Raw genomic sequence first — 21213 nt, forward strand, 5'->3', positions numbered from 1 at the left:
GTGATATTGGTGGAATCTAATTTTGCCAATCAAATGAATTAAAAGGAGACTTGAAACTAGCTGTGTTTTACAATTTTTATGGATGATGATAGGTACAGGTCTCCCTTTATAAAAGACAATTTGTTAGCATTTTGGTGTTCAGAGGCTGCAGAACTCGGTAGGTATTAGGCATTTTAGTATTTGAATTTCATATTTAAAAACTTATAGTATCTTTTAATTTCAAATGGCATTTTATTGGCCTGGGGAGGCACAGATAGGAAGGAAGGACCAGTATTATAAGTGGACCAGTATTTGCTTATGTCTACACCAGTACAGTCTGAGCTCTTTTATCCCTATACAATTTGCAAAGAGGTGAGAAACAGGCTTTCAAGGGTGAATTTTATCTGTAAGGGTAGGATATATTTACTTTCAGGTTTTCTGTGTTAGATATGTATAGTCCGTTCTCTGACATGAAGGCTAATCTTTTTTTTTTTTTTAATATTTTTTAATGTTTATTTATTTTTGAGAGACAGTATGAGTAGGGGAGGGGCAGAGAGAGAGAGGGAGACACAGAATCCAAAGCAGGCTCCAGGTTCTGAGCTGTCAGCCCAGAGCCCAACTCGGGGCTTGAATCCACGAACCGTGAGATCATGACCTGAGCCAAAGTTGGCCACTTAACCAGCTGAGCCACCCAGGTGCCCCCTTTTTTTTAAAGTTGGGGTCAGACAAACCTGTGAGGTAGTCAGAGTTTGTATTTGGCATTTCCTACTTTCTGGAGAGTTAGGCTCTCCAGCTTAGGTGGTTGGCAACTCTTCTTCCCCTTCCAACCCTCAACTCCTGCTTAGCCCAGGCAAACAGATCTAAGAAGATACTAGATGGGAAGTAGGTTTGCCCTGACTGTTGTGCAACTTGATTTCACCTCAGTCTATCTTGGATATTTCCCCAAATCATTACAAAGAAATCCGCCTCATTCTTTTCAACAGCTGTGTAGGGTTTTTTGTACTCATACTATCATTTATTTAATCAGAACCACAGGGATAAAGGATATACACTTTGCTTTATCATTTTTTGCTCTTATAAACAATGAACATCCTTATACAACAACATTGTGTGTTTATTTGGATATGGATATCCAAGTTAACTAGATAAATTAATTTTTACCAATCTTCTGATAGATGAAAGTGATACTTTGATTTGCACCTCTTTTGTTTTTTGTTCATTGCCTCTGTATTTTCCTGTGAATGTGACCTTTGCTCATTTTTTTGTTAGGTTGCCATTTCTGCATTGACTTTTCAGAGTTTCCTGTAAATTAAGGAAATTAACCTAATATGTGTTGCAAGTGTTTCTCCAAGTTCTTTGTCTTTTTATTTTACAGTATATTTTTGGTTGATAGAAATTTTTGTAATTTTTGGCTGTCACAAAAGTATTATTCCTTTATAGTTTCTCGGATTTATGTTCTGCATATATCCCACTTGTCTTCTTGTAGTTAAAAATTTGTGACTTTTAAAAGTTAAACTTTTTCTATATTTTTAAAGTCTTAATATATGGGTACACATTCATTGTAAGAAATGTTTAAAAATTGACAAAATGAAAGTCTGTCCTTAAAATTACATTCTTTTCCCTACAGCTAATCACTTTTTCAGTTGGATGTATATTTTTCCACTCTTTTATGTATGCATCATACTAAAATTTAAAAAAAAGTTATCTTAGCACTTATTAATAGTTGATTGTTGAAAGTGGTACCTTTATAAATTCCCCCTCAAAAATCATGTGTCAGTTTGTGGGCATTCTTTTTTTTTTTTTTAATGTTTGTTTATTTTTGAGAGAGAGTGTGCACGTGCATGCAAGCAGGAGAGGGGCAAAGAGAGAGGGAGACAGAATTCGAAGCAAGCTCTAGGCTCTGAGCCGGCAGCACAGAGCCTGATGCAGGGCTTGAACCCAAGAACTGTGAGATCATGACCTGAGCCGAAGTTGGATGCTTAACCAACTGGGCCACCCAGGTGCCCCAATGTGGGCATTCTATTCTAATCCATTGCTCTAGTTGATTGTTTCTATGTGTGGCCTTATTTTAAAAAGTCAAATCACTAACGCGTCTAGAATTTGTTTTAGTGTAAGGAATGAGGGTAGGGAGCCAGCTGTGCCTTACATCACTTACGGAATAATTTGTCTTCCCTCCAGTAACTTAATATGCTGTCATCAAACCTAGATAATTCTAGAAAGGACACCATTATCTCTGACCTATTCAAAGAGCATTTTGACTAGGCTTCCTATATTGATTAGCTTCCCTCCTGTTTTCCGTAATGCAGCTGAGATGATCTTTTCGAAACGTACCAGCATAAAACCTTTTATGGGCTTCACATTGCTATTTGGATGAAGACTTAATCTTGACCATGGCCTAAAGCACTGTGTGTGGCCCATCTCTTGACCTCTCTGGTCTCATTTCAGGCTACTCTTGCTCTCTGGATGCCAGCACATTGTGGCTTTCTTTGAGTTCTTCCACTATGTCATACTCTTACTCCAGGGTCTTTACCCAGCTTTTCCCTTTGTGTCTGGACCTCTGTCCTCACACCTTCTTTCTTGCCCTATCGTATTCCAGTGCATCCTTCCGTTTTAAACTCAAAGTTAACTTTTTTTTTAAATTTATTTTGAGAGAGAGAGCGTGCACAGGAGGGGCAGAGAGAGGAGCGAGGGAGGGAGAATCCTTTGCAAACAGGCTCTGTATGTGGGGCTTGAACTCATAAACCCTGAGATCATGATCTGAGCCTAAACCAGGGGTCGGACGCTTAACCAACTGAGCCACCCAAGCGCCCCCTAAAGTTAACTTCTTGATAAATTCTTCCCTGATTAGATAAGTTTAGAACCTGTATGTGCTGTCTAGGCACCATTTAGGTGCCTTTTTTTTTTTTTTTTTTTGAATAACAACTTTATTGAGACGTAATTCACACACCATACAATGCAACAGTTAAAGTGTAAGTAAAATGCAGTGGCTTTTAGTATATTCATGAAGTTGTGTGACCATCACCATAATCAATTTTAGAACATTATCTTTACCCCGGAAGAAGGCCAGTACCATTTAGCAGTCAGTCCTCATTTCTCCTCAAGCCCTCACTCTAGTCCTGGACAACTAGAATGTTTTTTTCTTTTTTAAATTTTAGTAAAACAAATATAACAACTTTTGCCATTTTAACCATTCTTTCAAGTTTATAGTTCAGTTGCATTAATTACCCTCACAGTGTTGTACAGTTATCACCACTATGTATTTCCAAAACTTTTCTATCATCCCAAACAGAAACTCTGTACTTGTTAAGCAATGACTCTCCAATCCCTTCTTCCCCAGCCCCTTGAAATTACCATTTTACTTTCTGTATGAATTTTCTTATTCTAGATATTTCATGTAAGTAGAATCCTACAATATTTGTCCTTTTGTGTCTGACTTATTTCACTTAGCATAATGTTTCATGGTATATCAGAACTCCATTCTTTTTTATGGCTGAATATTATTTCATTGTGTGCATATACCACATTTTGTCCATTTATCAGTTGATGGACTTGTGGGTTGTTTCCACTTTTTGGCTATCATGAATAATGCTGTGATGCATACTTAGCATACAACTATCTGTTTGAGTCCATTTTCAAATCTTTAGGGTATATACCTAGAAGTGGAATTGGTGGGCCATTGATAATTCTATGTTTAACTTTTTGAGGAACCACCAAACTGTTTTCTAGAGAGGCTATACCATTTTATGTTCCCATGGGCAATACAAAAGGGTTCTTTCTAATTTCTTCACATGACTTTTTTTTTTGTTTATTATTTTTTGAGAAAGAGCACGTGGGCATTAGTAGGGGAGGGGCAGAGATAGAGGGAAAGAGAGGATTTCAAGCAGGCTCCGTGTTGTGAGCCCGGGGCCCCACGTGGGGCTCAAACTCAGGAACTATGAGCCAAAATCAAGAGTCTGACACAACTGACTGAGCCACTGAGGCGCCCCTTATCTTTTTTTTTTTTTTTTATGATAGTCATCCTAATAGGTGTAAAGCGGTATCTCATGATTTTGATTTATATTTCCCTAATGATTAATGGCATTGAACATTTTTTCATATGCTTATGGGTCATTTATATATCTTTAGAGAAATGTCTATTCAAGTCTTTTGCCCATGTAAAAATTGTGGGTTTTTTTCTTGTGTTAGAGGGATTCTTTGTATATTCTGGATATTAAACTCTTATCAGATATGTGATAGGCAAATAGTTTCTCTCATTTTGTGGTTTGTGTTTTCAGTCTTTTGGTCCATTTATCTTTTTTTTTTTAAAGTTTATTTATTTTGAGAGAGACAGAGCATGAGTGCGAGTGGGAGAGGGGCAGAGAGAGAGGGAAGATCCCAAGCAGGCTCTGCACCATCAGTACAGAGTCCAACATGGGGCTTGAACTCATGAAACCATGAGATCATGACCTGAGCTGAAATCAAGAGTTAGACACTTAACCAATTGAGCCATCTCAGTACCCCTTGGTCCATTTATCTTTTATAGCATTTACAAGTTTGTATTTATAATTTTAAAAATATTTAGGTAATTATCTGTCTTGATATTAGAATGTGAACACTGTTAGGGAAGAACTGTATCAGATTTTGCTCATTTTTATATTTCTTTTTTTTTTTTTTTTTTTAAGTTTATTTATTTTGAGAGAGAGGGGGAGTGGCAGAGTGAGAATCCCAAGCAGGCTCCACACTGTCAACGCACAGAGCTTGACATGGGGCTTGAACTCATGAACCATGAAATTATGACCTGAGCCAAAATCAAGAGTCTGATACTCAACCAACTGAACCACCCAGCCACCCCCCTCATTTTTATATTTCTAATGCCTAATACAGGTACTAAATGTTTTTTGATTGAATGAAGTTCCCTTTAGTTAATTTATGAATTGTTCCATTGATCTTAAATCTTAAATATTAGTTGGCCATGGAGCACCTGGGTGGCTCATTCAGTTAAGTGTCTGACTTCGGCTCAGGTCATGATCTCATGGTTCGTGAGTTTGAGCCCCATGTCAGGCTCTATGTTGACAGCTCAGAGCCTGGAGCCTGCTTCAGATCCTCTGTCTCCCTCTCTCTCTCTCCCTCCCTCTCTCTCTCTCAAAAATATACATTAAAAAAAATTCTTTTAAATATTAGTTAGCCATCTTGGCCTCTCACTTGTTACTGTTATTTTTCAAATCTTCCTAGTTATTTCCTTGCTTTTGTCCAGTTACTTCATGCACCCTTCTCCCCCCCGCCCCCCCCCCCCCCGCCTGCCACATTGGTATCATTTTAGATAACATTTTTTTTTCCTTCAGAAAGCTTTCTTGGTAGGATAGAGGCTGCAAAATTCTCTTTGTTAGTTTGGGCTGTTACAGCAAAATACCAGAGAATGAGTGTCTTAGACAACAAACATTTATTTGTCATAGTTCTGGAGTCTGGTAGGTGCATGATTAAGGTGCAGGCAGATTCAGAGTTTGGTGAGGGCCCTCTTCCTTTTTTTTTTTTTTTTTGGACTCATCTTAAAAAATTTATTTTTATTTTATTTTTTTACTTTATTTTTTTTTATTTGTGAGAGAGAGAGAGCTAGAGAGTGAGCAGGGGGAGATGGGTAGAGGGGGGGAGAGAGACAGAGTCCCAAGCAGGCTCCATACTCAGCGAGGAGCCTGATGTGGGGCTTGATTCCATGACCCTGGGATCATGACCTGAGCCAAAATCAAGAGTCTGATGCTCAACCTGCTTAACCACCCAGGCACCCCCTCTTCCTGGTTTATGTGTTCTTCACATGATATACGGAGAGAGATCATTCTCACGTCTCTTCTTTAGAGACACCAAATCCATTGATAAAGATCCACTCTCATGACCTAATTACTCCCAAAGGTCCTGTCTCCAAATACCATCAAATTGGCTATTAAGGCCTCAACATATTGTTAAATAACAAAAAACTCAATTGAGTAAATTTAAAGATAAAATTAGCTTTATCCAACAATTCATGAATTGGGCAGCATCCTGTTTAGCAAATAGAAAGGAGCTCTGCTGAGCTTTAGAAAAAGAAAGGTTCTTAAAGATAGAAAGGGGGTAGAAAAGGAAATTATTAGCAAAGAATGCATTGTTTTAGGCAAGGTCAACCTCCTAAGGGGAATGGAAGGGTCTATCAGGAAGATTATCTTACTAGTGCTGACTAGGAAATTCCTTGTTGACTGGTTAAAAGTTGCATTCCTGGGGGGGTCAAAACTTCAGTCAGGTTGTATATTAAGTCTTGGTTTCCTGATACGGAATTTAGCACAAGGGACTCCATTTTGACTTGCTGTCTCCTTTTTAACAATTCACCCCTTTTGATGAGACTCTCAGCTTAACTGAGAGATGTGATCACAATTTAAGACATTAGTTCCACTCTCAGCTCTGAAGTTCTCACCGATTTTGTACGTTTTTTATTTGGGGTATTCATAGGTTGTTACCTTTTTTCTTTTCTGCTTAGTCTCCGTAATAGGCCGCAACTTCAGGTTCACAGTTATTTTTAATCTCTACACCCAATGTGACACTTGAACTCATAATCTCGAGAGCAAGAGTCATCCTATCAACTGAGCCAGATAGGCACCCCCCAGGTTAACAGTTTTTAAGTCAGTCATTCTCTTTGTTCCTTTTCTGATATTCTCATCTTAGTGAGATTATTTGCATGGTAGCTAGTAGCTAGGAACATGCATGTATTTTGAGAGAATACAATGTGGCAGGAGATTATTATGATTATTAGAAGATAATTTCCCAAAGTTTGGAGTGCACTTCAGAGCTATGATCCCCAAGACCAAAACCAATGAAAATCAAGTAAGTCAAGTCAAAGAAAGACCCTGGTTACCTTTTTAAAATTTTTTAAAAATAATTTTTTAAATGTTTTATTTATTTTTGAGAGAGAGAGAGAGAGAGAGAGAGAGAGAGAGAGAACAAGCAGGGGAGGGGCAGAGAGCGGGGGACAGAGGATCTGAAGCAGGCTCTGCACTGACAGCAGAGAGCCAATGTGGGGCTCGAACTCACTATGACCTGAGCTGAAATCAAGAGTTGGACACTCAACCAATTGAGCTACCCAGGCACTCCAAGGAGCTCATCTTTTTAAGCCAAGTGGTTTGCTCAGTGATCTTATGTAACTGAGTTTCCACTTTCTCAGAAATGTTAATCCAGGTATAGCAGGTAGTAGTGGCCATAGCACGGATACCTCCTTGCTCAGCTAAAAGATGAACAAGGGCTATTCTGTTATCAAAAACAACTGTGGCCAGGCAGTCTAAGGGTTTTTGTTGGATAGCTATTGTAGATTTTACAATACTTTCAAGAGTTAAGGAAAAGTTTCTAATCATAGCCTCATTTACATTTACTCCTAACCATGGAAGTAGGGCCCTGCCAAAGATAGTGAATCTTGAATCCTGAAAGCCTCCTGGTAGGTCTTTTCTAACTTGACAATGTAAGCTCAGAAGAGTTGACCAAAAGGAGCACACTTTGGTAACCAAAGAGGCCTTGCCTGAATCTGCACCAACTGTCTAAGCATTTATAGGCCCAAGGAGAATGATAACCACTGCAGACAAAGACAAACCCTGTGAGGGCACAAACCATTCCTGTTCAGGCAGTATTGTTAATAGATTCATTCACAAGAATTGTGTTTGCTCGTCATAGTCAGGGGTCAGTTAGGTTTTCTCCTAGCCTGAAATAAAAAGTTCTAAATTCCACTGGCCTTAGCAGTGGCCTGGGAGGTGGTAGTATTATCTTTCCAGGCCAGTGCCAGAGTAAAGAAAAGAAAGTGAAGAAGAAAGGGTTTCATGTTTAAAGTATTTAGTATTCATGTTTAGTTAAAGTCTTGATCCAGTGTCTTGGGAGGAAGCATCTTGCTGTTAGCTAATCTTCCTAGTCAATTTGATGTAGAGGTCCCCAGTGTTTGTGCAGGACCAGATGTCAGGTGCAGTTTGTCAGCTTTGAAATGTGTATCTAAGGTTCAAGCCCCTATCATCTGTGTAGTGAGGAGGACCTTTCAAGGAGATTTAAGGACAGTCTTTATTCTTTAATGATTCCAAATCAGAAGAGTGGGAGAAAACTGGGAACATTAGCTTGATGTGTCATAGCCAAATATTTGAGGGAACCTGGAATTCAGGATCCAGTCCACTTTTAACCGAAAACACACATCCGACTTTCCTTGAATATGGAGAGGTTTCCCTTATTATTTCTTACAGCTTAATTACACATATTAAAGTTTTTAACCTTTAGAAATCTTAGTTTCTAGTGAAAATAAAAAAGTAAACAGTTGTGAACTGTCATTTGCATTAACATCCTGTGGCTTGGCAGAGTTTAAATACTTTTTAGGGGTGTCTGAGTGGCTTAGTCGGTTAAGTGTCTGACTGTTCATTTTGGCTCAGGTGATGATCTCATGGTTGTGAGATCAAACCCAGCACTGGGCTCTGCACTGGGTGCAGAGCCTGCTTGAAATTCTGTTGCTCCTTCGCCCCTTGCCCTTCCCTCACTTGGGCACACACACGTGTGTGTGTGTGCACGTTCCCTCTCTGTAAAAAAATTTTTTAAATAAGTACTTTTATAATTTCTAGAAACATGCTTTCCCCAAATATCTTTAGTTCCTCTGTAAAATGAAACCAAAAAATCAATAAACCTATGTTCAGTAATTAGTGTTTCAGTATTTTATCTTATTTGGAAATGATCTGGATATTTAATGAATTTAACTTAAATTATCATCTAACTTAATAAAACTTTAAGGTTTCGGGTTACCAAAAGATTTGGGAGAAACTAAAATTTACCTAAAACTTTTTATTCTATTTAACATCTATTTGATTGTTTTTAACAATTATGTTTAGATTACCCACAAAAGCCATTAGACCTTAGACAAGACCAGCCATTTCCCCAAGATGTTTTTTTAGCTGACAAATTTTGTGAGAGATAAAATGAACTTATTTGACTAGTAAACTCAGGCAGAGTAAAAGTTTGTATTTAGTCTGATAACTCTAAGGACATGCCTGCTTTAAATTAAACCAACACACTTTAACTGGCTTTTATACTGAAAATTGAACTAGATCATGTGAACTTGAAAAACACTTGGGTTCACTTCTATTATATTTCTGAGATTTACAAGTACTTCATAAGCACTTTTTAAAATTTTTTTTGTTTATTTTATTTATTTATTTTGAGAGAGACAGAGACAGCACGAGTGGGGGAAGGGCAGCTAGAGAGGGAGAGAGAGAATCCCAAGCAGGCTCTGTACTGCCAGCACTGAGCCCAATGTGGGGCTTGAACCCACAAAGCTGTGAGATCGTGACCTGAGCTGAAACCGAGTCAGACACTTAACTGACTGAGCCACCCAGGCGCCCCCATAAGCACTTATTTTTAAGCCAGTTAAACAGAGCTGTTTTTTGTTTTTGTTTTTTTTAATTTTTTAATGTTTTTATTTATTTTTGAGAGAGAGAGCGCTAACAGGCGAGGGGCAGAGAGGGAGAGAATCCCAAGCATGTTCTGCATTGCCAGCACAGAGCCTGATGCTGGGCTCAAACCCACCAACCATGGGATCATGCCCTGAGCTGAAATTGAGTCCAACGCTTAACCAACTGAGTCACCCAGGCACCCCTGTGTTTTGTTTTTGTTTTTGTTTTTGTTTTTTAAAGTAAGCTCTACATTGGGGGCTTTGTGCTAACAGTGCAGAACCTGCTTGGGAGTCTCTCTTTCCCTCTCCCTCTCCCCCTTCCCTACTTGCCCACATGGTCTCTCTCTCAAAGTAAAATAAAAATAAAAACTGTCGGGGCGCCTGGGTGGCTCAGTCGGTTGAGCATCCGACTTCAGCTCAGGTCACGATCTCACGGTCCGTGAGTTCGAGCCCCGCGTCGGGCTCTGGGCTGATGGCCCAGAGCCTGAAGCCTGCTTTCGGTTCCGTGTCTCCCTCTCTCTCTGCCCCTCCCCCGTTCATGCTCTGTCTCTCTCTGTCTCAAAAATAAATAAACGTTAAAAAAAAAAAAAATAAAAAAAAAAAAAATAAAAAAAAAATAAAAACTGTCTTTAAACAGACAGTTCTTATTTAAAAATGTATGTACATTTACATCTTTGAAAAAGAATTTTTAATGTTTGTTTTTGAGAGAGAGCATGAGTGGGGGAAGGGCAGAGAGAGAGGGAGACATAAAATCCAAGACAGGCTCCAGGTTCCAAGCTATCAGCACAGAGCCTGACACGGGACTTGAACCCACAAACCTTGAGATTATGACCTGACCGGAAGTCGGATGCTTAACCTACTGAGCCACCCAGGCGCCCCTATATTTACACCTTAAAGGCATGGGGGAAGAATTCAGGTTCCCCTGAGGACTTTGGTAAATAAGAGATAAATAAATATATAGGAGCTAAACAAGGAGGTTTTAGAATTAGTAAAAGGAATAGGTGAACATTGAATTGCCTCTAGAGCTGCATTTCTAATTTTGCTAAGATTTGTAAGATGTAGACAATTGCTTTCAATTCCTCAAAGAATGAGGTTGCAATTCGAGTGACATCATATGTTGATACACCCATCTAATTACACTTTTTTTTTTTTTTTTTTTTTTTTTAGTAAAGACTTTTGTAAAGACTTTTACAAAGACTTTAAAAGATTTTTCCTTTCCTTCTGGGTACCTAATTTCATTTTAGCTTAGGGGAGGAGGCCTAAAAAAACATTCTTAACAGGCTCTGTATGTCAGCTTTCAATCTAGCCTATTTCCAGTCACAGAGCTACTTAAAAATTCTTTTAGGTGTCTTGTCAGTTTTCATCTGGGACAAACAGCAAACATTTCTTGCCATATTGAGTAACTCCCCCTTGGATATATGGGAGGGATTCCCAACGAAAGTGCAAAAGGTAACTTATTTTCCTTTTTTTACTGGGTACTACAGACAGATCTCAGAGTGCTAACTCTAATGAGAATGTTCATCCTTAGCCAGCTTCTTCCAGTTTTTCCAGGATCCCATCTGTAGCTCCGTTTTTTACCAGAATTTGGCAAGATTTTTTATTTTTAATGTTAGTTTTTCTTTGGCTATTTAAGAGAATAATGTAGCATTTTGCCAGAAAATCTCTTAGAGTCCCATTTGAGAGGAGCCCTCCTTTGAGGTCAGGTATGGGAATGACTGAAAGGTCATTAACTTGGCAGACTTTTGTTTATGGTCCATAAAGGCAACTCAGAGGAGTACTAGAATGAATATTCAAATAAAGGAGGATAGAGGAAAACAGTAAGAGTTATATCAGTTTTTTTGCTTTTAAGTACTTTTTACATCTTTAATTTTTCACTAGGCTTTTATAACAAATCTTTTAATGAAGCTATTTTGGAATTTTGAAGCCTTTTGGAGTCTCCTGCATACCAATTAAAGTAGTATCCCATTCTGTTTGATTTGGAAGCCCTTGCTTTTAAGGGCACTTGTTAAATGCTCTTATCTAATTGGAACATTTCTCATAATGGCCATTGTAATTCTAGGTTGTAATTCCTCTGACGACTGGTAGCAGTTTGGTAGGACCCTAGCCACAATTAGAATTTAACTCGCCTTTTCTGTGCAGTCACATCTAGTCACAAATGGGGTGTAACCCACATTTATGTCTGGCCATATTTTGGGGCTGCCAATCTGATGGTTACCAAGCCAAGTTCTCAGGACACAAAAAATCTTCGCAAAATTTTGCCACTTCTATTAATATTTGTGTCTTCTGGACCATAGTTCTTAGGCATAAAATAAGCACAGGTGCCGGAAGGAAATATGCTTGACTGTTTAGAGTTTAAGGATCCCATAAGCCAAGTTTAGGTTTCTCAGAGCTGAGCTAATACCTAAAAGGGATGTGCCTCTGGGTTGGTAATTGTACGGTATACATCGTTGCACAGAAGTTTTCTTGAGTTTGGCAGGTGACCTAGAGTCAGCCTAACCTGTTCTGTGACCAGCTTGATGTCAGAGTCTTTGAGTTAGGTAATGAATATACTAACAGCTCTGAAGTATTGTGCCAGTGCCCACCACCAATTTTTGTGGCTTTTTTTTTTTTATGTGATTCCTGTTAGTTATAGCCCTTATCTATACAAAATAAGACAAACATGTGCACCCTAACATAGCAGCGGCAACCATAACATGTTACCATAGACTGGCCAAGAGAAGGCTTTACCTACCATCACTGATTCCTAGCATGGGTTAAACCAGCAGACTCCAGTAAAATGGGGACTGTGGATTGGAACTGGGGAAAAGACTAAACCACCAAATCGCAGTAAGTGGAGACTATAGACTAGAACTGGAAGGGTATTCCAAACATTGTGGACTGAGCCAAGAGGTAGGGACTCAGGTTTCAGATGGAATTGTGTGCCAGCTCAAGCTGACCCATTGAGCCCTGGACTGGAAAGCCAGTTAGCTTAAGAGCTCAGCAAAGAGTACGGAGCTCAGAACTGACGAGAACTCCGTGATGGCCCTCAGAAATGGCTAGAAAGAAAGTAAACTTGAATATTTCATGGGGTACCACACCTATGTTTCTTGTTGTCCCCAAAGATGTCAGAAGTCTCCTTTAGTCCTGCTGCCTTCACCAAATTCTTTAAGTAACAAAAATTAAACTGAGTAAATGTAAAGATTTGGCTTTACTCAACAATTCATGAGTTGAGCAGTGTCCCATGTAACAAATAGCAAGGAGCTCCACCAAGCTGTATAAAAGGAAAGGTTTTTAAAGGCAGAAAGGGGGTGGAGAAGGGAAATTATTAGCAAAGAATGCATTGTTTTAGGCAAGGTCACCTTCCTACAGGGAATGGAAGGGGTTTGTGGATGGATTATCTCACTAGTGCTGACTAGTGAGATAATTCCATGTTGACTGGCTAAAGGTCACCATTCTTGACGGGGTAGGGGGAGGTTGAAACTGTGATTAGATAGGTTATTAGGACTTGGCTTGCTGACATGGAGTTTAGCACAAGTGACTCCATTTTGTTGCCTGGTATCTCCTTTTTATTTTTTTTAATTTTTATTTATTTTTATATAATTTATTGTCAGGTTAGCTAATATACAGTGTGCTCTTGGCTTCAGGAGTAGATTCCTATGATTCATCACTCACATACAACACCAAGTGCTCATCCCAGCAAGTGCCCTCAATGCCCATCGCTCATTTACCCCATCAACCCTCACACAGTTTGTTCTCTGTATTTAAGAGTCTCTTGTGGTTTGCCTTCCTCTCTGTTTGTAACTTTTTTTTCCTTCCCTTCCCCTCCATGGTCTTCTGTTAAGTTTCTCAAATCCCAATTATGAGTGAAAACATATGATATCTTCTCTGACTGATTTATTTCACTTCTGCTGTCTCCTTTTTAACAATATGAATTTTAGCAGGGGCACAAACATTTATTCTATAGCAGTACTATAGCTAACAAAGAATTAAATTATTAAGCAGAGTAGGACTCTGGCATCATCTGTTTCACAGGAGGGCCCAGTATAGAACATCAGAAGACATTCACATTTGTAGGAAATTAGTCTGATGGCAGAACAGGTAGGCAACCATTTGTGTGGATTCATAAATTACATAGTTTATAATAAATATGAACTATCCTTAGTTTAAGAGAACTATTAGTTAAGAGACCTGTTATATTAAGAATTTTTCATAGCTTAAGGGAAAGAATAACTGAACAGTAGTCTTACAACATTTTTTCCTTCCTCCTAGATTTAAACAGTCAAGTTAAACTGGGAAATCATGGCAGAAGGTGGATTCGATCCCTGTGAATGTGTTTGCTCTCATGAACATGCGATGAGAAGGCTGATCAATCTGGTGAGATGAATGGGATGGTCCTATTCAGAATTGAACTATATCCCTTCTGTCCTGTTTTTTGGGGGGTGGAGGGTCGGGGGGGAATGTTGGTTATTGGAGAATTTTCATCTGATGGTCACTAAAATTATTTCATAATTGAAATTCCACAATGGTTTAAGTCATAGTGGTTAAAGTGCTTGCCAGCAATTCTTCTATTAGAGATCAAAACAAAACAAAACAAAAAAACAAAAAACAGATTGCTACCTTTTATTTATGGTAGATTTCTTTTGGTGAAATCACCATCACGGGAAGGTGACACATTTGTGTGTAGCCTTTTCTGTTCTATATTAACAAATATATAGTCTTCAGCTATATGGAGCTTGTTTACCTGATAAACTGCTATGAAGTCATAGTTCCTATTGTGACATGGTTCAAATCCTACTCCAATAAATGGCATGAGAATAAAAATTTCTATGTAAAGCATTTCCAAGTCCAAATCAATTATTTGACAGAGGCGGGTTTCTGAACAACATGCTTTAGATAGTCTCATTGAATTGATTGTTGTGAGATTTGAATTTGTAAAGTTTTTAAGACTCTCCTAGTCTCTATAATCTTAAATACAGGAGTCTTTATGTATTAAATACAGGACTTTATACTTTTTTTATGTACGAAAGAAGAAATTTGACTATTAACAATAAAGTATATTGTATTATTATTATGTTAGACATAACATTTTGTTGTTCTAGAAAGCTCTTGTAAAGAGGTATATTATCATAGACCAGGTAATAAAGGCAGGAACAAACATTTGCTCAAATATTTGAGTTGTTGGTGGTTAATAAGCAGGTTTTCCGCGGACTCAGTGTCTGTATGTAGTGATCAGAAGTGTGTTTCTTGTGAATGATACTCCTTTTAGAGTCAACATATGCTAGGACTTATGATCCTAAAAAATTTCTTACAGGGAAATCAATAAAATAAGAACTTATAAAATTAATAAGACTTGTGGTTATAGAAATAAAATAAGAATGTTATATCTCTGACAACTTGATGTAAAAATAGATGAGTCTAAGGAGAGAATATTTAAAATATTTTCTCTGATTTATGATGTTAAATAGCTGATAGCTTTTATGTCTAAATTTCAGGGTAAGGCAAAAATTTTTTTTTCAAATGTGATGCTAGGCACAAAAAATAGACTTGTAATTTAACTGGTAAATTTTCCCAGGAGATCAATTTTTCTTTTCTTTTTTTTTTTTTTTTTAACATTTATTTTTGAGACGGAGAGAGACAGAGCATGAACAGGGGAGGGTCAGAGAGAGGGAGACACAGAATCTGAAACAGGCTCCAGGCTCTGAGCTGTCAGCACAGAGCCTGTCGCAGGGCTCGAACTCGCGGACCGCGAGATCATGACCTGAGCCGAAGTCGGCCGCTTAACCGACTGAGCCACCCAGGCGCCCCAGGAGATCAGTTTTTAATAAGAGTTACTACCTCTTTTTTTTCTTAGTGTCATCTTTTTATTTTTAACATCGTATCTATTATGCTTTTTTCTCTTAGGTCTGCTGCTTTTTTTTTAGAGATGACTAAAACTAAGCCCTACTCTTTATGATCCCCTGTACATTTTTTTTCTCTTCAGTAGGTTGTCAGGAAAACTCATGTTTAGCTTTGTTTTGTTTTGTTTTTAATGGGCACATTCATACCTGATGGGACATTATTGATAGCAATCCTAGTGTGAAGTACTTCATGTGAAAATAGGTTTTAGATTTTACAAACCTTTAAAAGTGTACAGTGTACATTTTTTAGTCTATGCTGGATATTTTCACATGATGTAAATTACTGATGGGTGATGCTGGATGGGTGATCTGCTAGTGTATAAATTCCTGATAGCAGTATTGAAGATTCCAGAAGGGAGGAGAAACTCACTTGATTTCAATGAGGAAACTTGCTAATTAGGCTTGATAGACATTTGTTCAATTTGAATTGTGCTTTATAGTTTTTATTTCTTCTTTTATTTAAACTCCAAGCAGCATTTTGGGGCCATACTTACCTTATCGATATTAAGTACTTTCTAAACTGAAAGAGTATCTTTTGAAACAACGTCTCTAACGTCAGAAATTCAGAAATAATGTCTCTAACTTCAAAAGTTCAGCAATGAAGTCTCTAACTTCTCTAAATTCAGAAATGTGTAATACTGTTTACTATAGCATTATTTCTAGTAGTGAAAGTTATAAACCACCTAAATGTCTGCCAGTAGTGGTTATATCATGGTTTGATCATATGCTGGAATCTTATACAGAGGTTTAAAAGAATGTCTTTGAAGATTACATCATAACAGAAGGGAAATTCACATGTGATATGAATAAAGGCAACATCTAGAAATGGCATTTAGCATCATCTTGCTTTTCTGTACCCACACACACCGTATATATACATGTGCATAGGAAAAAAAGCCTTGAAGAAAATTTGTCAGTGTTAACAGTGTTTATCTCTGGATTGTAGAATATAAGGTGAGAGGGTTTTTTTTTTATAGTTTTCTGTATCTTCTATGATATACTCAGGAAAAGGGTTATTTAACAAAAAGAATCTTTTTTTTTTCATTTAAACATTGTCAGCACTCTTTCATACTGTACTAGGCTTTTATACCTCTCATGCTTTCGTTATCTTCTACTCTTACACTTCAGAGGACCTGTTTTTAGTACCTTTATCTTAACTACTCTGTGGAAGTCTAACCCCCCAGTCTATATTTAAAAGCAGTTTATCTGATGGTATAATTTTTCTGTATTAGTTGTAACTACCAGAATTTAGATGTCTGCCTGTTCAGAAAACTCATGGGTATATATTGGTGATGACAGAGCAGAGGTTTATTACCCTCATCTTTCTAAAAGTAGACATTGAACTCATCTTTGCAATAGAGTAGCATCTCATTAATTTTAGGTTCTAATTTGGAATTTTTGTTACTTTTTACTTCGTATAACCAAATTGGATTTTCTGGTAGGTTAGAGTATTATCAAATTCTGAGAATTTAAGGTGCTAATAGCAAGTAAAAACCTGGGAACACTTAGAGATTTTAATGATTATTTATGGTTAGATTATTAATTGTGTACTGGACTGCAGTTTAGTTTTGCCTATTCTGTGGAAATAGGTGGGCTTTGCCAAGGGATATTTTCAGCTTAGGAGCAGTTAAGATTTTACCATTGTTTCCTTTCCATTTTAATAAAGTGCTGTTCATTCACAATTTAAAACTAAATTCTTTTCCTAATTTAGTAATGATATCAGTTAAGGTTCTTTATTATAGGTTATAGAAGTTCTGACTGAGTTAAGCAGAAAAAGACCTATTAAAAGGATAGTACGTGGCTCACACTGGAGAACCTAGCATGGAAAATGAATACGATCAAAGGGAGGGTAAGTGCCAAAACAAGAGGGAGCCAAAGTCGTGCTGCAGAGCTAGGGCAGCCAAGGAGCTGCTTGCTCCTGAATTCTAGACTTTCGTATGTCCAAGTGTTGATGCAGCATCTCCATTTAGATAACTAGTAGACATCTTACACGTGATATGTGCATTACCAGACTTCTTTTCTTGCCCCCAGGCTTCAACTTCCTTGTCTCTTCTATTCACTCCATTATTCTGGTTGCTCAGGCAATACCTTTTGTGTCAATTTTTACTCTTTCAGCCTCATAGCTAATGCAGAAACAAATCCTTTTGACTCAACCTTAAAAATATATCTAGAATCCAGACATTTCTCACACTTTCCGTGCAGCATCCTGTTCTAGTCTACATCAGCTTTTGCCTGGATTATTAAATTAGCCTCTTTATGAGTCTCCTTGCTTCCACCCCCTTGCCATGCCCCACTTTCTGCAAGTTTAGTTTCACTACAGCAGCTGAAGTGATCTATTTTCGATAAAACAGATAATGTTCTCCTTCCCTCAAACTCCTGCATGACACTTAAAGTGAAAAAAAATTTACATAGCCCTACATGATCTGTCCCTTCTCCACCCCACTCTTCCCTTTTGCTCATTTTGTCTAACAGTTCTGGCCTCTTACAGGTCACACACAAATGATCAATACTGTAAAGACTTTAGACTTTTCAATAGCGAAACTGGAAGGCATTGGCACAAAGACTTTAAGTTCTGAAAGGAAATTATTACAAATCCAGCATTCTGTATTCAACCAAAGTGTCAATCAAATAGGAGAGAATCTTCAAAAATCCTCTCATGTACCATTACTTAGGTGCTAAAGGATGAACTATTTTTCACCAAAATGAAGACATAAACTCAAGGAGGGAGACTAAGATTTGAGTGTAGAAAGTGAGAGGTCTAGCACATGCAAGAAGCAAAAGTAACTTCCAGGATAATGGTGAATGGAAATCCCAAGGTGATAGCTGTGCGTCAGGTTTGTGGATACAAGACAGCTGGTTTCATTGAGAGGGTGTCACACAGCTCTAGCAGAGATTTTTTCAGGAGGATGAATTGATAGAACACCTAGTGAGTCGAGACATTTTGTGATCTAAAAAGCTGAAAACAAGTTGTCAAAAGTCCTCGAAAACCAAGTAAATGGGGGGAAAAAAGAACATTTAACTTTAAGGAAATACAGAAAATAGTACAGAAAAGAAAAAGTAAGTATAATTTACTACATGGTTCAAATGTGAAGAGCATTTACATAGTCATAATGTTAAAACTATTGAGCTAAACCAATTTATGATTTAATTACTAGCAGATGGAAAGAGTGTACATGTGTGTTGGGTTCAGAAAAGAGAGAACTAGGTCTTCTTATTCTATACTGGTGAATCAATGGGTATTGCTTAAAACTGAAAAATCAAGAAGTAGCAATAATGCATATTTATAAAGACATGGAGGTAAATACTAAAATAATCAGCTAAAAGGTGAAAGTCATTCCTCTATGGGAGGAGAAATAGGTATGCAGAAATGAGGAACTGCTTTTTTTCGGAACAGACTTGAAAAAGTGTTTATTTAACTCTGAATTGTATACATGAATAACTAATAAAAATTAAAACAACAGAAAGCAAAAACTTTCCAGTTAGGAGTAAAAAGACAAGGTGTGAGTCTATTGGGTAGCTGGATATGTTGTGTATCTTTTTCCTCCATGGAATGTAAGGTGACTGGTTGAGGCCTTTGCTACCGGCTAAAACCAGGTTACTGCTTTCTAAGAAAAGTAGAAAATATTCATGGGGAGGGCTTCTAGTTGGATGTTAAGGATCAAGAGAGAAGCCAGAGTAACCCCAGACCTTTAGTGGATATAAAAGAGGAAGGAAACGAAAGAATACCTGGTTCAGAAATGAAATGTGCTATATATAAAGCCTTAGAATGAAGCTTTCCCTCTTTGAGCATTAAGAGGTTCTCTAGCCTGCCTGCATGCTTCCTTGATAAGGAAAGCTGTTTGTATACGCTGTCACCATCCTGATCCTTTAATAACTATAAAGAGGAAAACAAGAAAGCAGTTGAAGAAAATAAGAGGACCACAGTGTGGTTGGGCATAGCTAGCTACATTCAAAGACAAGATGAAATAATTAGATGTGTCTAATATGAAAAATCATTGTGCAAGTTATGGCTATAAGTGCAGCTTCATATAAGTATGTTGTCCTGGTCTTAAATATCACCAGCAACATGATTTTCTGAAATGGTGAACAATTCTTTGTAAAGTTGTAAACAAAACTAAGTATAATATTCCTTTGATTTAAATGCTCAATTCCAGTTAAATTCCTTGGTAATTTAGTGTCAGCTAACCAAAAAATATCTTGCTGTTATTTTTTTAATGGACTTAGATTAAAGGCTCAGATTTTTCACTTATGTGAATAGGTGGCAGGACATTTGAAAGTCATGTGGGATGTAAGCCAGTCACAACAATCGAAGATCTGCCTCTCAGATATCCACGATGCCCTGGTACTGACACATTGGAGAACATATGATGGGGGGACAAGTAGAGTTTAAAAAAAAAAAAAAGGAGGGGAGCCTGGGTGGCTCAGATGGTTAAGAGGCCTACTCTGGACTTCAGCTCAGGTCATGATCTCACAGGTTCGTGGGTTCGAGTTCTGTGTCGGGCTCTACGCTGACAGCGTGGAGCCTCCTTGATATTCCTTCTCATTCCCTGTCTCTCTGCCCTTCCCCCACTCGTGTGCATGCACTCTCTCAAAATAAATAAACATTAAAAAAAAGAGGAAACCCAAATAAGCTTATGAAGGTAGGCAAGAAGAAAGAGAAGCGTAGTTCATAGAAAGCACAAGTAAAATGTTATGTGTGAGTGGGTTCTCATCCCCTGTTAAAAGAGATAGATTGGAGTCTTGAAATGCTATTTACAAGGAAGACAGTTACTAGGGTGTCTGTGTGACTCAGTCAGTTGAGTGTCTGACTCTTGATTTTGGCTCAGGTCATGATCCTAGGCTCATTGGATTGAGCCCCAAGTTGGGCTCCACACTCAGCATGGAGGCTCCTTGAGATTCTTTCTCGCTCTCTCTCTTTCCCTCCCTCCCTCCCTCCATTTGCCCCTCTCTCCCCCCACCCTGTCTCTCTCTCTCAAAAAAAAAAAAAAAAAAAAAAAAATATATATATATATATATAGTAGGTATGTGATAAAGGAGTGAGGAAAAAGCTATCTCAAAAGAATGCAGTACTCTTAATCTTAGACATAATATAATTCAAAGCCAAAACAATTAAGTGGAACATGGAAATAATATTGACAAAAGATAGAATTCATCAAAAAAATATGGACCTTTATGTCTTGAACAACGGAGAACACAAAAACTATTATAAATACAAGAAGAAACATTCTTTAGAAGTATCTGAGAAAAGATAGTGAAAGCCATAGAGATGCCTTTGTGGGGTTGGAGTGTGAGAACATGTGGGGGATGTGTGTGTGTGTAGGTCAGTATATGTTTGTAAATACATAGGAATGGTTTCCAAGGGGTATACTGGAGCTCATAATAATGGTTATATTGAGGAGTTTCAAGTTAGTCTAGGTACTAGTTTAAGCCCATGATGTAAGTTTTCCTTTTACAAATGAGGAAACTGAGGTATAGAGAAGTTAAGTCACTCTTTCCAGGTGTCAGAGCTGAACAGAGAGTGGCAGAGGCACATTCAACTCTGGCAGTTTAGCTCTAGGCCCTGTGCTGTTTCTTTTGTTTTCTTTTTTTAATAAAATTTTTAAGTTTATTTATTTTGAGAAAGAGAGGGCGCAAGCAGGGGAGGAGCAGAGAGAGAGAGAGAGAGAGAGACTGACTCCCAAGCAGGTCTTGCACTGCCAGTGCGGAGCCCAATGTGGGGCTTGAACCCACTAACTGTGAGATTATGACCTGAGCGGAAACCAAGAGTCAGTCACTTGACCAACTGAGCCACCCAGGTGCCCTTGCCTTGTACTATTTCTTTAGTGCCCTGTTCTGTTCTGCTGCTGCCAGTTGGTCTCCTTCAAGCACCTTTAAAAACACTATATTTGTGATCAAGGGAACATTAGGAGGATAGAAGAAAGCAATGAAGGAGAGACTCTTCACTATATTTGT

At 38.0% G+C, this 21213-nt stretch overlaps 1 protein-coding gene across 4 annotated transcripts in view; it reads left to right on the top strand.

Annotated features, from left to right (window-relative positions):
• SMIM14 (small integral membrane protein 14) overlaps positions 1-21213 on the top strand; it is a 78437-nt gene that overhangs the window by 21909 nt on the left and 35315 nt on the right. For all 4 annotated transcript variants that reach the window (XM_042936579.1, XM_042936581.1, XM_042936577.1 and 1 more), the window contains one exon: positions 13634-13738. In XM_042936579.1, the coding sequence (XP_042792513.1) occupies positions 13664-13738 (75 nt within the window). In that variant the 5' untranslated portion in view covers positions 13634-13663. The remainder of the gene's footprint in view (positions 1-13633; positions 13739-21213) is intronic.

The sequence above is a fragment of the Panthera leo genome, chromosome B1, assembly GCF_018350215.1.
Source record: "Panthera leo isolate Ple1 chromosome B1, P.leo_Ple1_pat1.1, whole genome shotgun sequence".
In the NCBI taxonomy this organism is placed as follows: domain Eukaryota; kingdom Metazoa; phylum Chordata; class Mammalia; order Carnivora; family Felidae; genus Panthera; species Panthera leo.